Source organism: Dipteris shenzhenensis, chromosome 9 (assembly GCF_047967505.1).
Source record: "Dipteris shenzhenensis isolate YYH24624 ecotype China chromosome 9, Dip_SZ_1.0, whole genome shotgun sequence".
NCBI classification, from domain to species: domain Eukaryota; kingdom Viridiplantae; phylum Streptophyta; class Polypodiopsida; order Gleicheniales; family Dipteridaceae; genus Dipteris; species Dipteris shenzhenensis.
Window position 1 is genome coordinate 44,772,168 of NC_141604.1, and position 27,337 is coordinate 44,799,504.

Here is a 27,337-nt window from a genome sequence, read left to right on the forward strand (position 1 = left end):
GTGTTCACATGTGTTCACTTCTTGGTCACTCTGGAGTGAATAGTACATGACTTGGACATGACTTGACAGTACATGACTTAGACTTGGCAATACATGACTTTTACAAGACCTGGACATGACTTGGATATGACGGGAGTAGTACATGACTAGTCAATCCCCTATTTTTCAAATGGTTTTTGTGCAACAACTATTGTTAGGAGATTGAAGTCTTTGTGTTGTGGTTTAGTAGTCCATTGGCATACATCACAGCCTTTTACACCTCGACCGCAAAGTTGATTAGAGTGAAGTACTAGCGCACTGGATTGTAGCAGTTAAGAGAGTGCACAAGTGCACAAGCGGTGCTTTTGTTGGTGCACATGGGAAGCAGTCCAGCAGTTAAGAGGTATAGGTGGTGAACCAACCCTCGCAACCAACTAGTGTTAGGAGCACATGAAATAGATAGGAATACACATGGAGCAATGAATTCATTGAGGTTGGGGAGTTGCAGAAGCCATCAAGGACGAAGCGGCTGACAAACGGCGAAACAGCTAAGGATGAAGAAAGACATCCGAATAGGAAGAAGGGAAGGGGATTCCCAGCGAAGGTGAGCAGAGGAGGAGAAGGTGAAGAGGGGGAAACAGGAGGAAAGGGGGGACATTCTAGCAGGGGCGTGAGGGAGAGAGAGAGAGAGGCTAGAGTCAAGAGCTCGCCTCATGTGTATCTTCTCCTGGTGTATCAAGGGGCGTGAGGGAGAGAGAGAGAGGCTAGAGTCAAGAGCTCGTCTCGTATGTATCTTCTCCTGGTGTATCAGTCATCTGGTGTAACTCTCATGAGTATATTATTCATTTCCTCTAATTAACTATGCTACTTCCCATCTCTGCTCGCTTGTCTAAGATCTCTTCCTATTGTGTTCTCCTCCCCTCCTCTCCCTTCACCTGGTACAACGGACCCTGTGTCATGAGGTTGGAGTTCTGCTTTGCTCATGTCAAGGGTTGGCTTTTATGATGTTGTTCCGCTTTAGTCTTCTTCTTGCTCACATCACTCCTGCACTTGCACCGCTTGCACATCGTTGACACCATCGACTAGCACTCGCCTTTGCACCATCAGTGACACTCATGGCATGTGTTACTTGCTTCTCGCACTAGTGGCTCTAGGCCTCCGGTAATACCTTCAGAAGTGTTAGGAACCCCCTCCTTATACAGTTTATGGCAGTCACGGTGGGATCTGTTGTACCATACATCCGTGGCATCCTCCAATAATGAGGGGAAGATGTGGAGGAATGCATGCTCATTCTCCACTCCTTTAGCTCTACATGCTATGAGGAATTTCCTCACATTAGCTTCCGTATCCTAATGGAGGTGGCCTTTAAACTTTTGAGTCTTCACGTGGACCTTGTTGAGTAGCTCGAGAAGTCTAACTCTGTCTACAGGACTGAGAACAGCCATCCCCACTTGAGAGGCTGAAGCAGATGCAAGTGTTGGAGGGAGTCTTGATGGAGCCACAATGAGTGGGGTGCTCCAGAGGAGGAGACCACACCGACAACACCTCTTGTGGAGGACCACAATGGGAAAGTCACTACTTGTGTAGCCATAGAGGAAGTGTACACAGCATACGGGGAGGGCCTCGGTGTTCCAAAGGGAAAGGGTGAGAACATAGAAGATGTGGGGGTTAAAGAGGACGGGAGAGCATTTGGGAAAGAGAGGAACGGAGTTGAAGTCATGGATGAGTAGGTAGTAGGGAAGGAAGGAGGTGGTGGAAAAGGCAGCACCGGTGTGGATGGGAAGGGAGATGAAACCTTCATGGTAGGCAAAGGCATGGCTGGAGCAAAAGTACCCCTGAGTGGGATAGATGTGAAGGAAAGATTAGCTAGGAACCCGGAGCTACGCATAACAGATGAGGTAGCAGCTTGTCTAGCAAAGGTCGAGTCAGGAGCAGAGGGAGTCACCACTCTGGCAAAAGTGGTGGTTGATGAAGACATCGTTGCAAGAGGAGGAGAGGGGCTGCCTTGACCTTGATGAGTCCCTGAGGAGCCTTCGTCCTTCGTACCCTCTTCTTTCACCTATTCTCCGCTTTACACTTCTTCTCCTCCGGAGTCCGGATCTGACCACAAGGGTCCCTGTTGTTCCAAGTCAATGAGAGTGTCAATAAAGTTACTTGCTCTGGCTATTGCTCCAATGGGCTCACTTTGTGCTCACCTTGAGGACTTCGTGAGCTTCCGTCGCACGTAATGCTTCTTGTACCGAGTTTGGTTTGTCGAGTATTTAGTCCACTCTCCTTAAGTACCTCCTAGTTCTCTCACTAGCTCCTTCAAATGTTTCAGAACGTTTCGGCATAAGACCTCTCTCTAGGACCCTAGAGCACCACTTTACTTGTGCTACTCCACACCGGCAGTGTCCCACCATGATCTCCATAAACTGTTTGAGGGGGGGGTTCCTAACACTTCCGGAAGTATTACCGGAGGCCTAGGGCCACTGGTGCGAGAAGCAAGTAAGACATGCCATGGGTGATACACACAAGGCAAGCTCTTGACTCTAGCCTCTCTCTCTCTCCCCCTCACGCCCCTACTAGAATGTCCCCCCTTTTCTCCCGTTTCCCCCTCTTCACCTTCTCCTCCTCTGCTCCCCTTCGCTGGAAATCCCCTTCCCTTCTTCCTATTGGATGTCTTCCTGCATCCTTAGCCGTTCCGCCATTTGTCAGCTGCTTCATCCTTGATGGCTTTTGCAACTCTCCAGCCTATTCTAAGTCAGTGAATCCAGTGCTCCATGTGTACTCTTGTCTAATTCATGTGCTCCTGACACTAGTTGGTTGCGAGGGTTGGTGCACCACCTATACCTCTTAACTGCTTGATTGCTTCCCATGTGCACGAACAGGTGTACGGTCTGTGCACATGTGCACTCTCTTAACTGCTACAGTCCAGTGCGCTAGTAGTTCACTCTGATCAACTTTGACCATGGTTGGTCGAGGTTGAGGTTGGCACTCTTTAGTCATGTACTGCTCCCGTCATATCCAAGTCATGTCCAGGTCTTGTACAAGTCATGTACTGCCAAGTCATGCCCAAGTCATGTACTGTCAAGTCATGTCCAAGTCATGTACTGTTCGCTCCAGAGTGACCAAGATGTGAACACGGTGCGACTAGGTGTGACCAAGGTCTAACAACCTTGGCATGTTGCAGAGGTGGCGACCCAGGTGTGACTCTTGGTGGGAGTCCGTGACCAAGACCTGGAGTACAACATTAGCCCCCTTCAGCTCATCCAAAAGGCCATCAATCCTTGGAATAGGGAAGTGGTTTTATTCAAGTCGCTATAGTCAATACACATTATATATAGGCCATCCTTCTTCTTCACCAAAAGCATGGGAGAAGAGAAAGGATATTGACTGTGGGTAATAAATTTTCAGAATAAATCTCATTATCCTCTATACAGGAAAGTGCATTAGAAATTGTATCATCAAGAGAGTAGTCATAAGCAACTTCAAGCTTCCATTGCTGACAAGCACTTGAAAATTTGGCTTGCTAAATAACTTTTTTTTCTAAATGCTCACTTGTTGAACCACCAAATTCAACGGGATAAGAAGTACCCTTTTTGGAAAACTTTACATCATCATCATGATCTAATGTAGTGTGATTCATGTCCTCATCAATCTCTATAATCGTGCTGACTTTAGCTCCAAATTTAGCTTTACAGTCGCTCCTATGGTCAGGAGACCATTTCTCTCCACAAAAATAACAAAGGTTCTTCTTCTTCCTTTCCCCATAAGAGCTTGAGAAAGAAAGAAAAAGGAGAAAGAAATAAAAAGTAAGAAAGAAATATTAATGTCCTCGGAAGGCCTCGCGGGCCTATGGGACAAAGTACACCAAGAAGAAAACTCATACAAGCCTCAATGGGCTAGAGCAAAGGGCGCGTTAGGGCCCTTGCTGAGTACTAAGCTATGCTAAGCTAAAGAGGTCAAGAGGTCAAGCAAAATGTAATATAAGCTGAAGCAAACTGAGAGCTAGGGCTCAAAATCAAAACCCCGGCACCGTGGTGGCTCTCCGGTGAGTTGTGAAAATATCTCAGATCTGCATCTGTCAAGCTGTCTCACGTTGTGGTGGGGGACGCGGTCTCCTCGATCTTTGAACCCGCTGAGCTTTGTCTAGAGTGACTCCTCGTCTTTGGTGCTCTCCTCTTAGGAAAGCTGAGATAGGCCAGACTTGAGTAGTCTGTGCTCTAGTCGCTCTATGTGTCGTGTGTGGTTTATGCGTCCCTCCTTCAGTAGAACCGTGTCGGCTCTCTCCGCTGATCCAGTCTACCCTCATATCACCTACCTCCTCCTCTCCACTCTGCTGTGTCCTGGAGTTGACTCAAATGCATAGAAGTCTATGATGCGTCGCTGTGCTTGGTCTATCTGTGTATCATGTGGCCTAGTTGTCTCCTGCTGCTCTCTAATATGTCACAGTAGTCTCCCTATGCCGGCGCATCTCAATCGGATAGAGCCCAACATAGACCTAGTCATGGAAGTGGATCGACCGTGAGAGTGGACAAAAGCCACTCCCCTCTTGATAGAGATAGTGGTATCGCCCCCGAATCTCATAGTAGGCCGGGCAAGCACTCTCAACCACCCCAATGTGCATAACATACATATCCGGTGCTCTCTGGGTATACTTGCAGCTCTCCCTGTCTCAATCTTCAGCTGATGGGACGAGACCCCATTCGTCCAATGGCGATCCTCTGTGCATGTGAGACTCCTCTGGAATCCTTCCTCCAATATGCTCAGAAAGTAGTCGCAATAGAACTAGATCTTGGTGGGGAAGTCTTGGTCCTCCCCCCATGTCCGAGATGTATGGAGCTGGAGACGAGATCGACCCCGGTGGTGCATCCATGTTGTATTGAAAGGAGGGAAGCTTGTCCATTTGAATACTGTGCCTAGCAAACCATGTGGATATACATGCATACAATGTGTCTATCCCACTCTCCGCTAGCCACATCTGGAGGTTTTCTAAGGCCAGCCTTGGTAGTCTCTAGTGAGGTAAGGCCCAAACTCTGTGGATGATTGTCATTGTTTGAAAGATGGCATCGACCTAGAGAGGTGTCATGTCTAACTCTGCCTGTACTATCTCATGTGAGACTGAGGACTTACTTCGAATCATCCTAGATCCCATGGTACTTGTAGCCACTCAAATCTCCTCCACTCTATCATCGGGAGATCACACCTTGCATACATGGTTGTCGGTCGTACTAGAGTGTTGAAAAGCAGCCCTTCGTCAGTGGATCTTGAAATGTGCCTAGAAGCACTGTTTCTCTAGCTAAGCCAAAGCACTCTTTCCTCATGTGAGTCGTGCCCTGGCTGCCTTAGTCATCGTGAAGACAGGCCTTGTGAAGACGAGGTAGTCGATAGAGCGAGCGAGAAAAAGCGAGCGATCTTTTCCACAATCCCTTATAGAGGTAGCCAACATAGCTCTGTGAAATCCACTATCTGGGAAGAATCTCCAAAATGAAACTTAACCTACTTTCCATATTTGGGAGAGTAAAGCAAGTTGATAATATATTATAATTATCTTGATAATGTAACTTGGACTTGGTAGCATAGGAGAGACTAAAGCAACTAACACTTTTCCAACAACTCAATTCTCATATCCTTCAGTGAGTCTATTGACGATGACTTGCACAATTTATTGATATTTCATAGTCCCTCATATGGCTGCAAGTTGTATATTCATGCCTATGAGTCTCACTATATACGCATGTCCTAGTTCATTGCTATGTCAAAAGCTTTTATTGATTTGCTTTCTCTTCATCAAGATCCTAGGTATTCATTTGCCTCATATAAAGTTGCAAACATATCCCACGCCTTTTGTAATGTTTTCATTGTATTTAACTATCCAAGCACAACATCTTGTACATTTTGCTTTCTCAAATGGTAATTGTATTTGTCCTTCCTATCCCATTTAAATTGTGCATGTGAAATAGATTGTGTCTATGGATTACTCTTGGATCACCAATAGCTAGTTTGTTAATGTACCATCAGCATATTCCCATTTGTCATCCAATAAACCAATGTACATTTCCAAGTAATGTGATTTGAGTTGTCTAGATTCACTAAAATCTCAAGATTAATGTTTCTTGTAGTTGACATGATTTGGGTGTCAAATGACTTGTATACAAACCCGAGGTCAAAAAGTGATGTTTTGGACTAACAATACAAGAAAAGATACAAAATTGATTAGAATTATCTCAATAATGTAACTTCCAATATGTGTCATTAGTAATCAAAAGAAAGTGAAGTGTCACTTCAAAACGTGGGATTGCATCACATACACAACAATTCTTCTGCATTCAAAATAGGTTTTATTTTCCTACAATCAAAACATCCACATTGCTTGAAATTATACTTAGTAACATTAATACCACTTCACCCATATGTGGGAGAACCCAAGTGTCATTTGAAAGCATAGGATTGCATAATACATAGAGCAATATTACCATATTCAAAATGGGACTTCTTTTCACAAGTATCACCAAGCTCTCATCAAAATGGTCTTTTAAATCATATTCTACTCCTCTTGACACTCATCATCAACAAAGTAAATGCGAGCTCGTGGCCTATCTGAATGCCTCTCATCATATCTTCTTTCAGTTGACATGAATCTTGCCATTTCTTCTGCATAGCATGGTAACAAACTACAATCAAACATACATTTGAAACCATAGTAAGTCAAAACGTTAAAAGACACAATAACAACAATCCAAAAATATCCAAATGTCATCAAAGAAAGATCTAAGTTCAGTACCATACTAATCATCATATGGATTTGTGATGGGGTCCACTCTATCTTCATCCCCATCGCCATCATGCTCTGACCTCACCCGTTTTCCAGAATGGTCTGCTACAAGTGGCTCAACAATGGTAGCCATAATACTGCTATCTGAATCAAAAGAAAAACAAGGTCTACTAGTAGCCTCACAAGCACGCATGAGAGGAGCTTTGCCACAACCCATCTCCAAAACCAATCCTCCTGGAACACATAAGAGAGACAAAAGGCACCCAACAAAGTAACAACATCGCTCAAGTCCACCTCGAGCCATCTGAGAAGACATAGGCACTATTGTCCTCTCACTGAGAGGGAGGCACAAGTGAGTCCATAAATCAGATAGCGGATCAATGGAAAGGTTTTGAAATAGTGGAACACTGTCTTCCAAATAAATTGATGGATTCTTCTTAGCTCTACATACTAGAGCCAACATAGATGACTGCATCTGTGAATCATGCATAGAGAACCACATACCAAAGAATGACCTTAGCCAATAAGTATCATAGCATGAAAGACTACATGTGACCACACATATGGAATGCAAATGAAATATATGATTTTACCATCAAAACCTAGCATGCATACTATATGTAACATGGCATCTATCAATCCCACATAAAGAAACACATTAAAAAGTTCATGAATGTAGCATTACAACACACCATGCATGGAATTGTAGCATACCTTAAGAGTTATACCATGGTATTTACAGTATCCATGTGGAAGCTTATCATGAATGACTACACGTCTGACAACTTCCAAGCCTTGAACAAATGCAAAGCGCTCCATCCAAGAAATACAGTGTCCTACAATCAAATGACACTATCTCATACAAGAAAAATGGGAATAAAGGACATATAACAACAATAGTGATTGCAACGGCAAGCCCATAACGCACATGGTCCTCCAACAAGAGGTTCCAAACTGGGATGGGTCCTCTCTCATCAAGTGGAAATCCAGTGGGAAAGTCAACCAATATAAAATCCGCAGCCCACTAATCTTCTTACCCAACCGCATGTAGTCTCGATCAGGACTAACTACAGTCATGAAAAACTCATGCAAAATAGTATACTTTTCATTTTTCTTGGACTGTGAAAAGTCCATGCCCATGGTTATGTAATCACCCACCATACAAGCATATAATGGAGTGATACCATGAGTCGATAGACTATTCGGTGACTGTGCCTTATGAAATACATAATGTTGTACTAACTTTGTGATAGATTGTGAACCTACATGGAAATTTTATATCAAACACAACCAAAGCAAATTTCGAAACACTAATAGCAAGAAACAAAAATAACTAGAACCTTACTTGCATGCTCCATTTGATCCTTATCTTGCCTTGGTGGACTAGATGGCTCCTCATCTAAATGGATAGGAAAGAATAACATTAGTATACTATTCCAAAACCTCATCATAAACAACATTAGAAACTCAACATGTATGTATATTTCTTACCTTTCTTTTGAGCTTGTTCTTGTTTTTGTGCTTGTGTTTTTGTTTTTCTAGAGCTTTCCCCCATTTTATCCTTACTTTCTTCAATGTCCTTAGATGAAGCATATTTCTTGTGAAAGTCTCTCTCACGCACCAAGACTTGTCCCTTGGGGAAGTCTATCCACCAAGGACAATTTGCAAGTTCCCATTGAGAGTGATTGTGCATGCCAGGAGGATACATGCAAGCAGCTTGACCAATTTCCACCCAACTCTTGCACAAATTTGAAATCTCTAAGATCTTTCTCTCTCTTGCCAAACGAGCAAGATACCTACAAATCAACAATCACTAATTATTTGGACCTCCTATATATATGAAGAAAGGTTCACAAAAAAATTGAGACAAACAAAAATGATTGTCAAGTTCAATGTTGTTATAAGCTTCACAAAACAAATAGAAAAGCACCATCATTAAAACTAAAAGGGATCAACCTGTAGACAACCCTGTGAGCAGCCATGTCCAACTCAAAGAGACCATCTGCTTTCTTTCCTCCCTTACTCTCAATCTTTGAATCCTTTGATCGTAGAGCTAAGAACAAATGCTTTCTACCTTCTAATTTTATGTCCATATATTGTTGCATTGTGTAATATTTTGGTGTCTCTAAAGAACGCCCATGGTTGTTACAATCCTCAAGTCATCAAGAACTTTCAAAGCCTGGGTCTCTACTTTCTCAAGAAATATCTCTCTATTTATCCATCTACACAAGTGGAAAACAAAGTATTCACACAACTAAGACTTATGGCACTTCTATAATACATACAAACACTACAAAATAAGTTTATTTATGAAAGGAACAACTCACCCTCTATACTCCACATCCCCCACAGGCATGAAATACATATCCCGCATTGGTTTTGTAGCCTCCAACAAGGAAAGAAAATTGATTTTTTCCTCCAATCTCAAATCAGACTTTGCTACGAGTTGCAGCTTCTCCAAAGTTACACAAGAGTCCAAACCATCAAATCGCAAGGCAAATAACTTTTCCAATCAGGCCTCACCCAAGCCTGGATCTATGCAATTCAAAACCTATCCAAGCATTGCATGTTAGATGCATAAAATGATTAAAAAATGTAACAACGAGAAGAATTAAACTCTCACCTTTTCCATCCTGTCAGCAATTCTCATTTGAATCAGGACGCGTTGCTTTCCTTCAGCTTCTGTTCTTTGGTCTATAGGCATCTTTGTGGATATCTTATCAATTGCTTTTTTAAGCTCTGTATTGTACTCAACCTATACAAAAGATTTCCTTTTATAGAAAGAAAAGGAATGAAAGAGAAATAAGCACCAAGAGAAGTGCAACATTAAACCTGAAAGATCAATCTTGCAAGATAGCCTCTTGTCAATGGAAACCAGGGCCTTTTTCCTTTACTCTCGTGAGCCCTCCAGTTCTCTATGGATTTCACTTCATTAGGAGACAATGATTTCATAAATATCATAGGATCACACTCACAAATGTTGTGTGCATTTATGAGTGTGTCTCGGAGGCTAGATTTGACAATGGCATGCTCATTCATACTACAAGATACATCAAAAGATTAGTTCGTTTGTACAAAATAAAAATAATGAAGGTAAGGAATTATACAACACAAAATAATGAAAGAAAAAAAGGTATCAAAGTACTTACGAATTCATGCGCTATAGGCCAGCCAATAGAGCAATCTCACTTATTTTTCTAGGATCAATTATTGTGCAAACCACTCTTATGTGTCATCCTTTATAACACTCATCCAAGCAGTAGCCCTATGATTTCCCTCCCAAACAAAAAACATCCTTCTTGACATAAATTTAAATTCATGACTTGATAGCAAGTCATTCTTAAACTCTTCATCAACATCTCTCCAAGTGGGAGACCACCTCTCCATCATATCATCTGTCACTACTACCTCCTCTCCATCACTTTTGCAAACGGACACTATGAAAGATTCTTTCTTTGGAAGGTAGCCCTCCACTTGGAATGCGCTTTTTAGTAAAGACACATCATCACGCAGTCCTCGTACTCGTGCATAGGAGATCAACCTACATAATGGAATGCGAGGACAATGATCTGAATCAAGCATCCTGCATTTTCCAATCACATCACCTCCTCCTTCCACTTGCACTTTAGTGTCATCCAACTCAACCTCCTCCAATCTTGGTTCTTCATCTCTTGGAGCAGAGGATGTATCAAGATCAGAACCTGCTGCACTCCCTGGTTCTTCTGTCCCACCTACTAATAATTGGGTAGGGGGATCTATTTTCTTTCCTCTTGCTGACTTTGGAGGCAGAGCCTCTTGAGGCTTTTTACCTTTTCTTCCAGTCATCCTGAAATGAAATACAAAAATAACACCTTTTCATACAGTGGTCACATATGAAATGAGATTGCAAGACAATGAAAATCTAATCCAAGAGCAAATATAGGATAGCAAACTATAGAAAAGATATATTGTTCACGGCACATGCTATTCTTCTCCAAAACATTCTATGAAGATCAAGAGTTCAATGTGAGTACAACTGTTAAATTTTTTAAACACTAACCAGAGACATGTTTACACTATCGTTTTGAACACATGCGTTTAGGGTCTGGTTTATCTTAAAGCCAATAGTCAAACTCTATACTATTATAGATACATAGAGCTAACAGTCAAACTCCTATACTATTATTGATACATAGAGCTAACATTCAAACTCCTATACATAGATGTGTATAAAGGAATATCTAAACATATTTATTTATCTTTATACACATGTATTTATTTATCTTTAAACACATCTGTTTTCACATATTTATGCATATGTATGCATATCCTTTTCTATGTATAAATAAAAAAACACATGTAAATAGTTTTACGTATGCGTATATAAACTTATCTATGTATGAATTTATATCTGCATATACATACATAACCCCTCAAACTCTCAACCCCATAAAGCACTCATTTGCTAATGGAAGAGACCGCATCTTCCATGCATATGTTTACATTTACAATAGACTTCCATATATACATATTGACATTTTCATACATGACATATGGACACAAATAAATGTATAACACACATACATGTCTATATATACTGATATATAAACATTTCTATGAATACTTAAACATGTCTATTTATATACATGTATTGTGTAATACATGTACATGTGACAATCTTTTGGGGGATTTCTCCCAATATTTCACAAACTCTCACCCCCTTCCATCAATAACTTTCCTCAATCAAGGAGTTCATCCTTTAACTTGAGGCATGATTCAAGAATGTAGATTAAAAGCAAAAGCATACAATGTGTTTGCAAAATTAGGCATATCACAGACAACATTGCTAATGCCTATGTTGGAATAGAATATGCAAAATATATGCAACAGGATGTTTTGCTATTGCAAGTTGATATTGCCAAAGCTTTTGACACTGTTCAGTGGGACTTTATTTCACAAACAATGCAGGCCTTGGGATTTGGCAAAAAAATGCAACAAGTTATCAATTGGCTATATCAAGATAGTAAAGCTGCCTGCATACTTTCAGGGGATATTTCTAAAACCTGGACTCTTGGTTGTTCTATTGGGCAAGGCTGTCCCCTTAGTGCTTTACTATTTGCCATAGCCACTCATCCAATGCTTCAATATATGGACCACCTTTTGGACACTAGCATGTTGCATGGATTGGAAATTCTTGGCAGCCGTAGCATGATCGCTCAAGCATATGCTGATGATTCTTTCTTTACCCTGAAAAATACTCAGAGCGATCTCTCCTTGATTATGCCAGCTCTTTCCACATATGGCTTGGCTGCTGGTTTTCATGTGAATTTTCAGAAATCCAAGCTCTTGCCATTGCATGCTAAAGACTGGCATAGTCTTTTGTGGCCTAGGAAAATTGTTCCACCTTCTCAATTGATTCGACATCTTGGCTATCCTCTAGGTTGGGGGCTCACTCGTTCTCAACAAATTGATTGGGTGCTCACAAAGCTGAGGAAAAAACTTGAATATTGGAAGCTTGCAACTTGGCCATTACATGTTCATTTGTGAACAACGCAATCCATTTTGAAAGCATACATACAATTTTATATGCCCCTCATTATGTTTACTAAGGCAGATCTGGCTTCCTTTATGTCTGCTATCATGGAGATTTTCTGGCGTTCAAAAAATGGCAAGAAAAGTCTCAGATTACTCTCTATGCATCGTCTCTATTCTCCAAAGATGCACAGGGTTTTGAACATACTCAATATTCAAGTGCATATACTTGCTCACAGGGGGAAAATGATGTTGCAATTTATGCAAGGGGATCAGCCTTGGGCTTTCACGATCTGCTCTCTTTTGTTGCATATTGATACTTCTGCTTTTGGGCATTGGCAGCCTACACAGTGGGATTTTCTACTTGGCTCTATTCAAGGCAAGATCAGAGGCTACCCTTTTGTCTCTCGTTTGCTTCTTGATTGGAAGCATATTTTATCCCACTTGGAATGGAATGGCAGGGATTCTTTGTTGGGAAATTCCTTAAGGGCTGAAAATATTTATTGGTCCAAAGTATTCCACCCTCCTTTGGCTATACAAGAACCTAAGCATTCTTATTTTATATCTTTCAAAGGTATTGCTTCTGTGGCGGATGTACTTCAAGATGATGGCATTCTTTTATCTTTTTGTGTCAAAAGTATGGTTTGGGAGCTCATTATCGTCCTTTATGGCACAAAATTTCAGAAATGCTTCAACCTTTCTTGCTAGTACCTCATTTGGAACTTCAGGATAGGCTTGAGGATTGGACTCTCCATTCCTCCTCTTCTTCAACCCATCCTTTGAAGCTATCACATATCACAGTGCCTTCTCTGTATAAAGTGTTGTTACCTCCGTCTTGGGTTTTTGATAGAGCCAATTCTATTTTGCATATGGATCGCCCATCAAAGTGGTGGAGAAAGCGACTGCGTCTCCTTTGGCATTATAAAGTCCCTCTTCGGCAACAGGTTTTCCTCTGGCGAGTCCTACTTGGCATTTTTCCAACTGGGCAGTTACTCGCGCATAGACATATTGCCTCGGTTGTTTGCCACCGATGTCTACCTTCTGCTGAATCTATGCCTCACATTTTCTGGCACTGTCCACATACTGGTGATTTCCTCGCTCTCATTCGTCAGGGGCTTCGAGCGAGATTTCCTACTGTTACTTATGACAGGTTCTTCTGGTTATTTGGTTTTCATCTAGCTAGAAAGAGTTTTGATTTATTTTTTGTTTGGATGCGCTATTGGGCACTTTGGACTCTATGGATGGACAGAAATCATAGAGTCTTTGGTGATCCTATAGGTTTTTTTTTAAACGATCTCTGCGGCAATCGTTTTATGATTGCTTTCAAACTCATTTGATTGACCATGATGTATATATGGCTTATACTGAGATTTTAGGTTGAGTAGTAGTTACTTCGCTTTTGGAGTACCTATGAATGTAATTATTTCACAGCAATAAAATATTCTTCTCACCAAAAAGTGTGTATGGTTTATACTGAGATCTTCAGTTGATGTATTTTCTAGCGCCTCTTTTTTGAGGTGACTATTCTTGTAATATAGTCAATCAAAGCTTTCAAAAAAAAAAAAGTATGTGTGTGTGTGTATGTAGCACACTAAGTGCTATGATGTGTCTAGACCATGACATAAGTGATGATGTAATGCAAAGGCCCCCACATGGGGAGGTGCCTTTGATTCAGGAGTCCCTATCATATAGGGCTGATTGCCTATGATGTAGGAGAGGTGCCTATGATCTAGGCCACCTTCTCTCTCATTCTATAAAAGAGAGGATTTCCTCTTAAATCAATGGAACATTTTGCACTTGGTTCCCACACTCTCTTCCATGATGTCCATCTTCTCCCCCACTCCCCAACATGTGGTATCAGAGCCTTTCTACCTACCTTGAGCTTCCACCTCATGCTCCTTGCCTACTCTAGCTCCAAAGTGCCACCTCATCACCTTCTTTTTCACTCTCTACCTTCTTCCACATTTTGCCCTCTTTCCATCCAGAGCTTGCAGAGATCAATACTCCACTTTTGCTCTTTCTCTTCTCACACTCTCCTTTCTCCCCTCCAATACCGAACTCTATAAAAGAGAGGATTTCCTCTCAAAATCAATGGAAAATTTTGCACTTGGTTCCCACACTCTCTTCCATGATGTCGCTCTTCTCTTCCACTCCCCAACAGCGTGAGGTGTTAAAGATGATAACCTTGGTCTTCCCAAGGTTGATTGTTAGGTCTCTCTTTGTGTAGAGCACCTCTATGGCCTCCTTATATCACTGCAGCTCTTCCATTGACGATGATATGAGGACTACGTCATCAACATATAGCAATATCTGTATCATGAGGTCAGCCAGTAGTAGTGATCCCTCTCCCCCTAGGCGGTCTATGAAGGATATGATCTCATCAATGTAGAGTCCAAAAAGAGTCGGTGAAAGGGGGCAACCTTACTTCACCACTATCGTGCTCTCAACCCAATGTGATAAGCCTCCTGGGCCACTTACTATCCCTCTGACGAACTCGTTTAGGCTCATCACACCCCAAATTAGCGTCTCTAGAATTTGCATCTCCTTAGGATCGAGGGATAATGTCGAAGGCCTTCCCAAAGTCTACAAAGCAAGCGTAGACTTTCTGGCGTCTGGACCTCGCCTCCTCAATGATAGTCCTCAGAGTAAAGATGTGATCTAGAGTGGAATGCTGCCTTTGGAATCCTGCCTATCCTAGTGCCCACTTCCCTCGATCCTCTATATTGGTGCTTATCTCTCTCTCTAGTACCGATCCATGAATCTTGGCCAATGTGTGGCCAATCATGAGGTGAGGTAATTCCTAGTATCCATGGGTCTTCTTGTCATCCTGCTTCAACATGTATCCACTTGCTTGGTTCTATTTCTTTTTGTTTTTCAATAGTATGCTTATTAAGAAATGAAATGTTTTCCTTCTGTTCAGTTACGGACAATGGGGACTAGGTCTAGCATTTGAGGGTGGACCCCCTTGCTTGGGGTTATGGGCATTAGTGACCCACAAGAGTGATGGCCTCTCTTTGAGAGGGACATCTAGAAACCACACCCCACCTGAGTACCCAAACATGGGACCAATCAAATGCACAGATTGCATACCGACCTAGGAACCATTCAAGAGAATGTTCCCTGAGCTTTGGGTGTGGGCCTGGCAGCATGCCAAGAGTAATGGAGATACAAGATAAGACGACAAACAAATGAGCTCAGTATGGCTCAATTATGACCTTAGAGTATGTCAATAGATAGTCTAAGCTCTTAGGAACCCGTGTGTGCGATCAGAATTAAATTCTGACAACTTTGAAATTTTAGGGTTTTTGGGAGTGACGTGGCAGCTGACACGTGGCAAACTGCCACTTGGAATCTGAGCTGGCAGGTCAGTCCACCTGTCCCACACATGTGGCAGCATGCATGGCAAGTGGCAGGGCATGCAGGCCAAGTGTTTGGCCCCAAATCTGGTAGATTTAGGGCAAGTGGTGGGCTGTCCTCTTTGGGACTGCAGCCCACCAAAAATCTGGGACAAGTGTCCACCTTCCACTCTAGGCCTAGGAGGGGGGCTGAGCCTATAAAAGAAGACCTCTCCCCTTCATTCCACACATGAAAATTTCGTCACTTTTCTTCTCCCTCCTTTTAGATGATGCAACAGAACCTCTCCAGCTCCTTGGGTGCAGCCAGCTTCTCCCCAGGCCATTCTCTCACCTCAGCAGCACTTTCTCTCTCTACAACAGCACATTCTCTCTCTACACTTCCAGCTCCTCCTCTCCAGAAATCTGCCCCCTCTCAGCTCTTCTGGAACAGCAGCAGCATCCTCTCTCCTTCACCTAGCCTGGAGCAGCCACAGCCCCTTTCTCTCTCCTGCTGCAGTCTTTCTCTCTCTACTGCAGAATTTCTCTCTCTACTGTTCCAGCCCATTTCCCTTGCAGAAATCTGCCTTTCTGTGCACCTCTGGAACAGCAGCAGCTCCTCTCTTACATCTCCTCCCTTGGGATCAGCATAGGCACTCTCTCTCTACAGCTATCACTCCATAAAAGCTTTCTCTCTCTAGCCTACAGGCTGTTTTTCCAAGCTGTTCTCATTCCAGCCCCATTTCCACACTCTCCTCACCCAAGGTAGCTTCAGAGGCATCAAGGACTTCATCTACAAAAGGGCCAAGTCACGAAGGGAGCCTGTACTGTCAAGTTTATCTCATTTACAGCACTATTTCATGTTGTTTCTACTATCTTTCTAGAAACTAGTGTTTGTCTCTAATGTTGGATGTAAGTGGTGATTGTTGCAGGCTTCTTCCTTGTGGATTGGGCAAGCCAAGAGCTGAAACCTGAGCTTGGAGTCCTCCTTTTTGTTGTCTACCTTGTACATATGCTCTTGAGTCTTGTATCTAGGTCCTAGGTTTTCACTGAGTTCATCAGTTTGGAAGGTGCATTGCACCTTGGTCTTGTATCTCCATTTTCAAGAATAAAGTGAGCCTGGATAAGGGGGGGCCCCGTCTTGGCCCCTCAATCATATTGCATTCTCCAATGATGTCACTTTGTGTTTAAGCTGTATAAGTCTTAATTCCAGCTTAATTGCAAACTCTTAAGTTCAAGTATATGTGTTTGGCAACTCGCAATCATCTCATTCAAATGCCTCTGCAAAATCCGTTGTTTGAATTGATAGAAAGCACGGAGTAGTTTACACTTCTACTTTGTGTATCGATGCAATAGTGGTCGTGCTCCAAGCAGGTGGGAATCTGTAGCATACAACATGGTTGAACCTCTCTGCTAGAATTGGATCCAAGACCTCCTGCCCATGTGCAAAATGCTCAATTCGTAGGCTCGATGATTCTGTGCTTTTCGGTTGTGTAGCTGACGGAGTGCAGCCCGTACATTCTATGTAGTGAACAAGTGACATGCAGTCGGTGTGGGCATAGAGGACATTTCAAGTGGTGCGTGCATCGGGACATCATAGAGAGATCATGCATAAGTGTCTGCTTCCCATGATACTCTTTCCTTCTCCCACTTATCCTTCTTATTCTTCCCCTTCCGCCATTTCTCTTGCATCCATGCACCCTGCTTCTTGACCGCCAGCCAATGCTTTATCTACATGTGCTTTTTCATTGAGCAGAGCCACATTGGTGGCTTCTAGACAGTCAACCTTCTCAACCAGCACAAGACAAATTTTATGAAAAGTGAGAGATGACATCCGAGATACCTTTGGGTGGCCCTCCTACTATGTAGGCATTTATGGCAGCTTCTAGTGCTTGTTTCTCCCATGTGTCTTTCACACACCCACGTGTAGGCATTGTGTCAAATAAATATTCAAATCTTTACTGTTTTTGAATGTAATAAGTTTCCCTTTGCTCTCACTTACTTGCCAGGCATATTTGAGTTTGCTGTTTGTATTGTTTTCCTCTGATTTCTCTTTATCCCCTTGTCTTCCATGTCTTCCATGCCATTGTCTCTCCAGTCATTTCTTGATTTTCTCTGGTCCTTTCTTGTTGCTGTGCAGGGCCTTGCAGGTCCAAATGGTGGGCTGAGGCTAGGGTAGGGGGTGGGTAGAGCTTCCAGCTGTCCCATGACCTTGTAGAGGGGATGCAAGGGCTAGAGACAGCCCTGATGTCTGCTGGTCGGGGCACACAAAGCGTGGGAGGCAGGAACAGCCTTGCGTATGGCATGGGTAGTCCCGCGCTGCTAAGGGGAGTCCAGCAGGCTCCAATGTCAGGGTGGGGGACCCACGCTGTAGAGAGCAGCTCAATGCAGCTCGATGTTGCCGGGGGGGGGGGGGTCACGAAAGAGATGGTGGGGGGGTTGGACAGCCCCGCGTTCCACCATGGGCTCATGTTAGGAGGAGAAGGAGCTGAGGGACTGGGGGGGGGAGGGCAAGGGGGCTGTGAGAGAGAGAAAGAAAGAAAGAAAGAAATATTAACGTCTACGAGAGGCTCACGGGCCTATGAGACAAAGTGTGAACCCAAGAAGTACCTCATACAAGCCACTGAGGGCTGAAGCAAAGGGTTCACTAAGACCCTTGCTGAGAACTGAAAACTGAAAAAAACTGAAAAACTGAAATCAAAAGCTAGCATACTAACATGCTCATCTAGTGAGCAAAGCAAGACACTAGAGCAGCAAAGTAACATAACCGTGTCAGGCGCTCAGGGCTAGCACTCCTAGCACATGCTCAGGTTCTATATATCCAGGTAACCTGGTGGCACTCTGTTGAGATGTGAGATGTGAGAAGCTCTCGTATCTGTGTCTGTCAAGTTGCCTCACGACATGGGGGAGGGTGTGGTCTCCTCGATCTTTAGATCTGGTGGGCTACGTCAAGCATGATTCCTTGTCTCTAGTGGTCACCTCTAAGAAGGGATGAGATAGCTCTCTCCGTGTCGTACGTGAAGAGTGTGTTACTCGTTTGACCGCATCCTGGTGGACAGTCCTGCTACTGATCCATGATGCTTCATCTCATCAAGCTCCTCTCCCTCAGCTACACTGGCAGCTAATTCCGATGCATAGAAGTCTGTGACAAAAGTCTGTGACAAAAATATGTGATCTATCGATGGTGACCGTGGCATCAGTCTATGCTGCTCTCTGGTCTATCACATTAGTGTGTCTCTCTGTCGGCGCATCTCAAGCAGGTAGAGCCTGACCCAAACCTGATCATGAAAATGTATCCACTGTGTGAGCGGACCAAAGCCATACCCCTCCTGAAAGAGACAGTGATATCGTCCTCGGATCTCATAGTAGACCGGAAAGACACATAGGAAAATGCTCCTCTATCTCGATCTCCCCCATCTGGCATAGTGTGCAAGTCCTCTGCTCTCTGGGTATGCCTGCAGCCCTCCCTGTCTCAATCCGTAGCTGATGTGATGAGACTCGTATCTAACCAATGGCGATCCTCATTGCATGTGAAACTCTCCTATCCTCAAGATACTGAGGTCTAATGACAACACCGTGCTCTGAGACCTTCAGAAACTGATCACGATAGAACTGGAGCTTGGTGGAGAGATCCTCTCTCCCCCAAGCCCTAGATGTATGGAGATGGAGGAGGTCCACCCGTATGATATGGTTGATCTCATCTCGTGGAATCATCTCGGGTGGTGCGTCCAGGCTGTACTAAAAGGGGGGAAGTCTGTCCATCTGGATGCCGTGACTACCAAACCATGTGGATATCCATGCGTACCATGCCATATCAATACCACTCTCTGCTAGTCGCTTGGTGGACTCAAGTGCTAACCTCCCTAGGGTAGGGTCCAAACTCTGTGGAGGAATGTCACTGTCTAGAAGATGGCATCAACAACCTGGAGAGGAGTCATGGCGAACTCTGCTTGTATAATCTGATGGGGGACTGAAGGTTTACTCCGGATCCGTCCTGGATCCCATGGTCACCTGCAATCTCTCAAATTTCTTCCTCTCCGTCTCGCTGAAATATCACTCCCCCAAAAAGGTGTTGCATACATGGAAGTCGGTCTCACCAGTGTGTCAAAGAGCTAGCCCTTCGTCGAGGGGGTCTTGGAAGTGTGCCTGGAAGCATCTCCTCTCTAGTCAGCAGGCCAGTAGAGCACCCCGCCCTCGTGTGAGTCGTGCCATACCCGCATGGATCATTGTGAGACCTGGTCTAGTGAACACTATCCCCAAATATGTGTAGGACTGCACTATCTCCACAAGCTCGCCACGGTATGTGAAACTATGATGACGAGACACTGCTCACGAGGTGTTGAAGACCATAACCTTGGTATTCCCAAGGTTAACTGTCAAATCTCTCTCCCTGTAGAATACCTCTAGAGCCTCTAGATGTTTCTACAGCCCTCCTGCTGAGGAGGATGATATGAGGACTATGTCATCGGCATACAACAATATCTGCACCAGTAGGTAAGCCAGGAGCCGAACCGTCTCTACCTAGTCGATCGACAAAAGAAGTGATCTCGTCAATATAGAGCCCGAAGAGAGTTGGTGATAGGGGACAGGCTTGCTTAACTCCGATGGTGCTCTCAATCCAGTCTGATAAGCCTCCTGGGGCACGTACCCTCCCTCTGACAGACTCATATAGACTCATGACCCCCCAAATCATGATATCTGGGAGTCGTTAGTCCTGTAGCCTCCTAATCAGGCGAGAGAGTGGGATAGTGTCAAATGCCTTACGAAAATCTATGAAGCAAGTGTAGACATGCTGATGCCTTGACTTCGCCTCCTCAATAATAGTCCTCAGGGTAAAAATGTGATCCAGGGTGGAGTGTTGTCTCCGAAATCCTGCCTGCCCAAGTGCCCATTGTCCATGACCCTCTGTGTGGCTGTTGATCTACGGTAATTCCTAGTGTCCATGGGATCACCTGCCTTGTGTATCGGTACTATGGTGGTGGTGCTCCAGGTAGGTGGGAAGCCATGGCATACGGCATGATTGAACAACTGTGCTAATATCGGGATCAGGATCTCTTGCCCATGCGCAAAATGCTCAGTGTGTAGTCCCTCATGATCCGGTGATCGTCGGTTATGAAGCTGAAGAAGGGCAGCTCGTACATTCTGCGAAGTAAACAGATGACATGTGGTGGGTCTGGGCATAGAGGACATATCAGGTGGTGCCTGACCTCGGACATCATACATAGAGCAACATATGTGTGCCAGATGATGGGATTGGGTGACTTCCCTTCTGATAGGAGTCCCCATCCCGTGGTAGGATCTCCTCCGTGAAAAGAACTTATCACCTCATCCATCCTGTGCATGAGAAAAGCCCGCTTCAATGACTTGATTCTTCTTAGAATGCCATGCCTTTCCTGGGGCTATATTTGCACGAGCAAGTCTGGTGAGTTCAAAGTCTAGCTTCTTCGTATAGTCATGAATTTGAAGCTCTAACCGGGTACCCTTTGGTCCCATACTTTAGTAGAATGTCCATCTGCCATTCTGATGGTATACGCATATTCAGATGGACTAGTAATTCTAGCTTTTTCATGAGCTTGGAGTAAATTATATTGTGTGTTGACGCCGAATCAAACAACACAATAACGTCATGATTGTCCACTTGCCCTTTCATTTTAATTAACTCCGTATCACAATGAAGGTTGTATACCCATTGTTGCAGGCTTAGATAGAATGTTATCGGGTGCATATTTACTAAATTAGCAACAGACACACACAATAACACAGGTAGTGACCTCTAAGAAGATCTTGCTAGCTGAATCTGCATCCGGAAGGCTTTGGGACTTCCCTCCATTTCTATGTCACATTCTAAGACTACCATTTCAGCCATATGATGTTTCTTGTTGCGGGGACAATCTTTCCATTGATGATGTTGAAGGCATACAAAGCATAACTGTTCTCTCCTCACTTTCTCTTTTTGTTCCAGGGTGAAAGGGGAATACTACCAAGCCTTGGCTGCCATTGCAGTTACTTTTCTTTTCACTCCCGCGGTGGTACTTGGTTTTTTAAGAAGCCTCATTCGGCTTTGCTTGCTTGGCTTGGCCACTTGGCTTTGGGGCACCAAGCTTTTTAACCCACCTCTTTTGAAACTCACTCTTTTTCGGGTACTCCTACTGAGCCTCTGCCTGCACACACCCACTTGGCTTGCCTCTGGCATCTTCATAGTTCATGGCTATTGATATTGGTTCATATAGTGTGTTCACATTCTTAGCCCGAAATTCCATTTTAATAAATCATGTAGTTCGAAAATGGAGTCCTTACTTGCACCAATTGAGAAAAAGGTTCAAATATCTTCATTACACATTTCTTAAACTTGTCAGTATATTCAGCTACTAACAAATTCTTCTAATGAAGGTAGATATATTGATCCCAAGCTCGGGAAGCTTCATTAGGATGCAAAAAATGTTTTCGAAATTCTTTCTTGAACCCTTCCTAGGTAGTGGGTGCCAAGTCATCCTTTTGCTGTTCAATCCACCACCAATCCATTGCCTCAGTAAACATATGAGTGGCCTCACAGATTTTCTTCATGTCATTTCTGATTTCACAAATGGCGAATGCTTTGTCCCATTTCTTTATTCTTTGAACTTCTTATCGTGCTAAGTTTTTGTGTGTTACGATACTAATCCAAGCGTTGGGATAGTTATATTGACAAAACTATGCTCGGAGCTGTAGATATTATAGTCTATAAATATTGCAAGCTATTAATTCTATAAGCTTCAAGTTTGCAATATTGATGCACAGTTTTTTTACAGGACTATGCTCAGAGCTGTAAATATTACGGTTTGCAAATATAAATTCTATAATGTTTTTGTCTATGTATCATCTTGATCTAAACGTTGACATAGTATTGTTGATGGAACTATATTGGGAGCTACATATATTATTGTTGGTAAATATTGAAAGCTGTAAATTATAGAAGCTTCGAGTCACTCATCGCACGATACTATCTGTCTCCGTGTCATTCATGTTCCAAGCATTGACATAGTTCTATTGATGGAACTGTGCTGGGAGCTCTAAATATTACTGTCTGTAACTATTGAGAGTAGTGAATTCTGTTGCTTTGAGTAGTGCACTCATGCGATAATGTTTTGTCTTTATATCATCCAGATTCACTCGTCGGCCTTGTTGGAAGCTGGAAATATTATAGTTTGTAAATATTGCAAGCTCTAAATTCTACAAGCTTCAAGTTATGTCACAATACTGATCCATGCATCCATCTCACATACTCCCTTTTGGTCTTTGCTTCTTCGTTCATTTCCTTGGTCTTCTACATCAACTTCTTTGTTGTGGACTTTGCCTTCATCTTCATCTGATCTTCGTCCCCTATTCTTCGGCATCCCCCACACTGCCATTATCCATGTCCTCATGGACTTTCCGTATTTTTTTGGGTTTCATGAACATGCAATCGTGAAGTAGCCTCCTTTCTTTTGCATCCTTGCTGCTGCGCTTTCTTGGGTCTCGTGCATTCAATGGTATGCTTCATCAATGCTTCCATGAGTCTTGGTTGTTCTTTTGTTGGCTTTGCTTATGTTTTCCATGAAAAGAAACCATGCATGATTGCGGTGGTGAAGACAAACAATGTCATAAGGTGGTCACCAAAGACCATTGGCACACCAGAACTAAAATTCTAAACTGCTGCTTTGCTTCGCTCTTTGTTTTCTTCGTTCTTTTCTACAGCTTCTTTGTTGCTTTTCCTTCTTTTTCTTTCTTGTGGTTGTCTTCATTGGTTCAACTTGGTGATGTCTTCCATTCTTTCGTCTTCATTCTTCAATCATTGCTTCGTTCTTCAATCATGTCATCTTTAGTCTGTGTTTGGTTTGCATTTCTTCTTTGTCGTTAACATTAATTCCCATCGATGCATCCATCTCATACATGCACTACGGATCCTACACCCCTCTAACATTGCATCGTTCTCACTTTTAGTCTTTGCTTCTTTGGCCATTTCTTTGGTCTTTGACATAACATCTTTGTTGTAGACCTCCCCTTTGTCTTTGCTTCGATCTTCACCTTCTATTCTTCGGCGTCAACATCTATCCCTGTTACTACAATTGTCCGTGTCCTCATGGACTTTTGGTACCTTGTTTGGTTTCTATCATTAACACATGATCATGAAGTTTCCTTTTTTTCGCATCCTTGTTACCAGCCTTCTTTTGTCTCATGCATTCAATGGTATGCTTCGTCGGTGCTTCCATGCTATGCTGCATGGTTGTTCCTTTATTTACTTGGCTTATGTTTTCTCCATGAACAAAAATCAATGATTGTAGTGGGAAAGACAAAAATGTCGTCTAGATCTGCATTGATTATGAGGCTCTTCCTTAGGAAAGCAAGGGGCAATCCTTTCCTTTATGAGTTGCCTTGTGGCTTATTGTGAAATTTTCAGCCATGTTCTTGGTTGTTTATTGATTTGCATGGGGCTTTGATCCCCTGAATTTTCACGATGTGCATGATATATCAGCACCTTGAGCTTCACACTAATGGTTGGTATTTCATACTCAATAGAAGACTTTTTTGTCAAAAAAAGAAAAACGATGATTTATTGAATGTACAACAGGATTTTCTGCTGGTTATTGTTTTTTGGAAAATCTCTTGCAGCATGCTCTTTTTCTTCCATTGATACATTTGCAAATTTAAACACCACTTTGTAAGAATCATCTGTGTGTAGATCCTTTTATTTTCCACTATTTGAATATTGGTCTGATTAGTTAGGTATCCCAACTCATATGTGCAGACGTAATATGGAAATTGTAGGTTTGCTTCAAACAGGCTGTGGTACATTGACCAGATGGTGAATTTGATGCTTGAGGTGAGCTGCATTTATTCTATTTCCTATTTCGTGCAATTTATTGGACTGACCTGATGCAATGAGTTATTTTCTGAATGTATATATCTTGAGCATTTCAAATTCAAAGTGTCATTCTTTGGGGTCGAAATACCCATCTATTCTATGTAGGGGGTTATCGTAGAAGCCTAAGAAGGGCAATTTAGGGGATTCCTCACATAGGAAATCACCTCCTTGGATCACGAGCTTCTGTAGTAGCAGCCCTCAAGCTGCCCAGCCCCCTTCTCCAAGAGCACAATCTCATTGACAAACAATGTGCCAAGATAGATAAACTCTTATAGGGCATACGCTTCGACATTGTGCCCTTGGATTACGGTGCAAGGTATGCGTTCAGTTTTAGCCTTCTTGCTTCCCATGGTTATCACACATGGAGTCTTGATTCCAACTAGGGCTCAGTTTATCATACTCCTCTTAGTGGCTCTCAGATTGGGGTCCTCAACCTCTATGCACCCACTCTAAGAAGAGATTGAGTTGCCTTTGGAAGGGGGCCTGGCCTTGGCTAATACAGGCTGACGCTTATATTGTAGAGGGGGACCTCAACATGATAGAGCAGCTTGTCGACAAGAGGGGACAAGGAGGCCGGTATCCTCCCCTCTAGTGAGAGGCAAAGGCAGTTAGTTCAAGGGTGACTTCTCAATTAGCAAGGCCAGACTTCGATACTCGTGGTCGAATAAGAGACTCATAGGGATAATTCATGCCAAGATTGACAAATTCAATTCATTTGGAATGAGCTTTTGTTGATGCCTTTGGATGTCCACTGAGCTACTCAACATACATGTAGTGGGCTAGATGAGAGAGAGGGCCCGCCTCCACTATGGGAGCATGGAGTACCAATCGACTAGTTCAAGGAGCAAATATTGTATGGAGCCATCATGTCCACTAGCTTGGCATGTTTTCACACATATGTGTCTCTTTATAGGTCATTTGCATTCTTTGGGGCTAGGGAGGAGAGACTAGCCAACAAGCGACACAGCACGAAACGATGTACAAGGTGCCTCTTGTAATCTTGCTGAGCAAGTGTTTTTTTTTTTTCAAGAAAATTACTTCATTAAGTATGAATGAAAACCGCAGAGCTGAAGGAACATGGTGGAAAGAGGGAGAGAGAGAGGGTAGGCTAGGGAGAGAGGAAGTGATACTCAAAAGGAGACATAATGAAATGGAAATGAAATGACTAGAGCAATGAACAAAAATGAGAGTACTCACATGTAGACCAAAGAGCTTGTAGCTTGATACTTGATTTTTTTTTACACTAGACAAGTACAGCTCTTATATAAGAGCACACACACACATATGAACACCTATGCATATGGGATAACTCCCAATATGACACGTGGCATCCATAGGACACACTAGACTAGAACTCACACTAGAACACACATTTTTTACTCACTTTGGCTTCATATTCCAACACCCCCCCATGAAGGCAAGGTGAGAGACTACTGGAATGGAACCAAGATTAGAACATGACAATGACGGTCTAAGGTGAGGGACTATTGGAATGGAACCAAGAAGAGAACATGACAATGACGGTCATCAAACTGTGCACCCTATGTAACTCAAAGGCTAAAGTCTGAGCTTATTCAGAGGTTGACCTAAGCACTCTCATGGCTTGAGACTCAACATGCTCAAAGGCTCACGCTATAGCATGGCTACATGACCAGCTCATAGGTCTAGGAATACACCAACATCCTGGAACTCGGCCAAGGTCTGATAACGAGACCTATCAAGGCCAATACATGGCTCCCACAATACATCCCCCTCTAAACCTATCAAAGCCAATACATGGCTCCCACAATACATCCCCTCCTAGCTCCAGGGGCTAATGAGAGACATGGAGCCACACACCAAAACAAAATAGGAAAATACATCTTTTTAGGAGGACTATCTAAGGCAGAGAACCTTTGACTCAACACACATGATTTATTTGCATTCATTTTGGTAGACAACCTAGGGCAGAGTACCCTTGACTCAAACAAGAAAGTAGTAAAGATATATTTCATTCATTTTATGCATAGCAAGGGCAGAGACCCCATGAGCCCGAAGTAGCTACCGCACAAGAGTGTGCACATCCTGATGCAAAGAGGTATGTCGGTGAAGAACCAGGCGAGGATGCCCTCGAATGATGTGTCAACGAAGGCCATAGGAGCAGCTACCAAGGGAGATCACGTCATGACTCTCAATGTGCCAATTGGAAAGTCACCGAATGTATAGAAGAGGCAATGAGTATCAGAGATGGCACACCAATCGAAGCAGTTCACTGAAGTGTACTGAGATCAGAGAAATGATATTTGATTGTTCGGGATAGTCAAACACTGCAATATCGCAATGTCAGAGATGACGAGGTGTGAAAAGAGTATTCCCCGCTGTCGGAAGCCTCAAATCAATGTACCGGAGTGTCAGTATAGTCGAAATGACTTGTGGATTAGCTCGAGAAGCTCAAATTACTGGTGGAGGTCACGAGAGTCCAAATTTGAGCAAAAAATGCCAAAAAGTAGCCTAAAACTACTCAGAATCGCCTTCTGACAAGTTGTATGGACTCTTGGCATTGTCACGCATCCGCTTGTAGAGGTCTGTATGGACGTACTGACAAAAAATCGAAAAAAAAAATCTCGAAATGGTGCGGGACATGGTCGTTTATGTTTGGGCAGTGGCAAAATGTCAAAAAACATCAAAATCAGACCTCAAAAGGTTTTAAAAAATAGTGAATCCATTCTGAATCCAAGTGAACCCTATGTCAATCCCCCAGACTAGAGTGTCCTCATCACTGATCCAAAAGCCATTGGATTTGTTCCAATTAAGGTGTGCACTTGCTGCAATGCAAAACAAATCCAATGCTGTCTTGAATGAATTCAGTGTCTGTGGAGTGGCATCCAAAAAAACAGC

At 43.1% G+C, this 27,337-nt stretch overlaps 1 protein-coding gene across 1 annotated transcript in view; it reads left to right on the forward strand.

Moving 5' to 3' along the window:
- Positions 1-27,337, forward strand: part of LOC147898702 (AP-1 complex subunit gamma-2-like) — a 248,603-nt gene that overhangs the window by 137,164 nt on the left and 84,102 nt on the right. Inside the window, exon 9 of the mRNA XM_087379135.1 lies at positions 24,364-24,418. Coding sequence (XP_087235261.1) covers positions 24,364-24,418 — 55 coding nt within the window. The remainder of the gene's footprint in view (positions 1-24,363; positions 24,419-27,337) is intronic.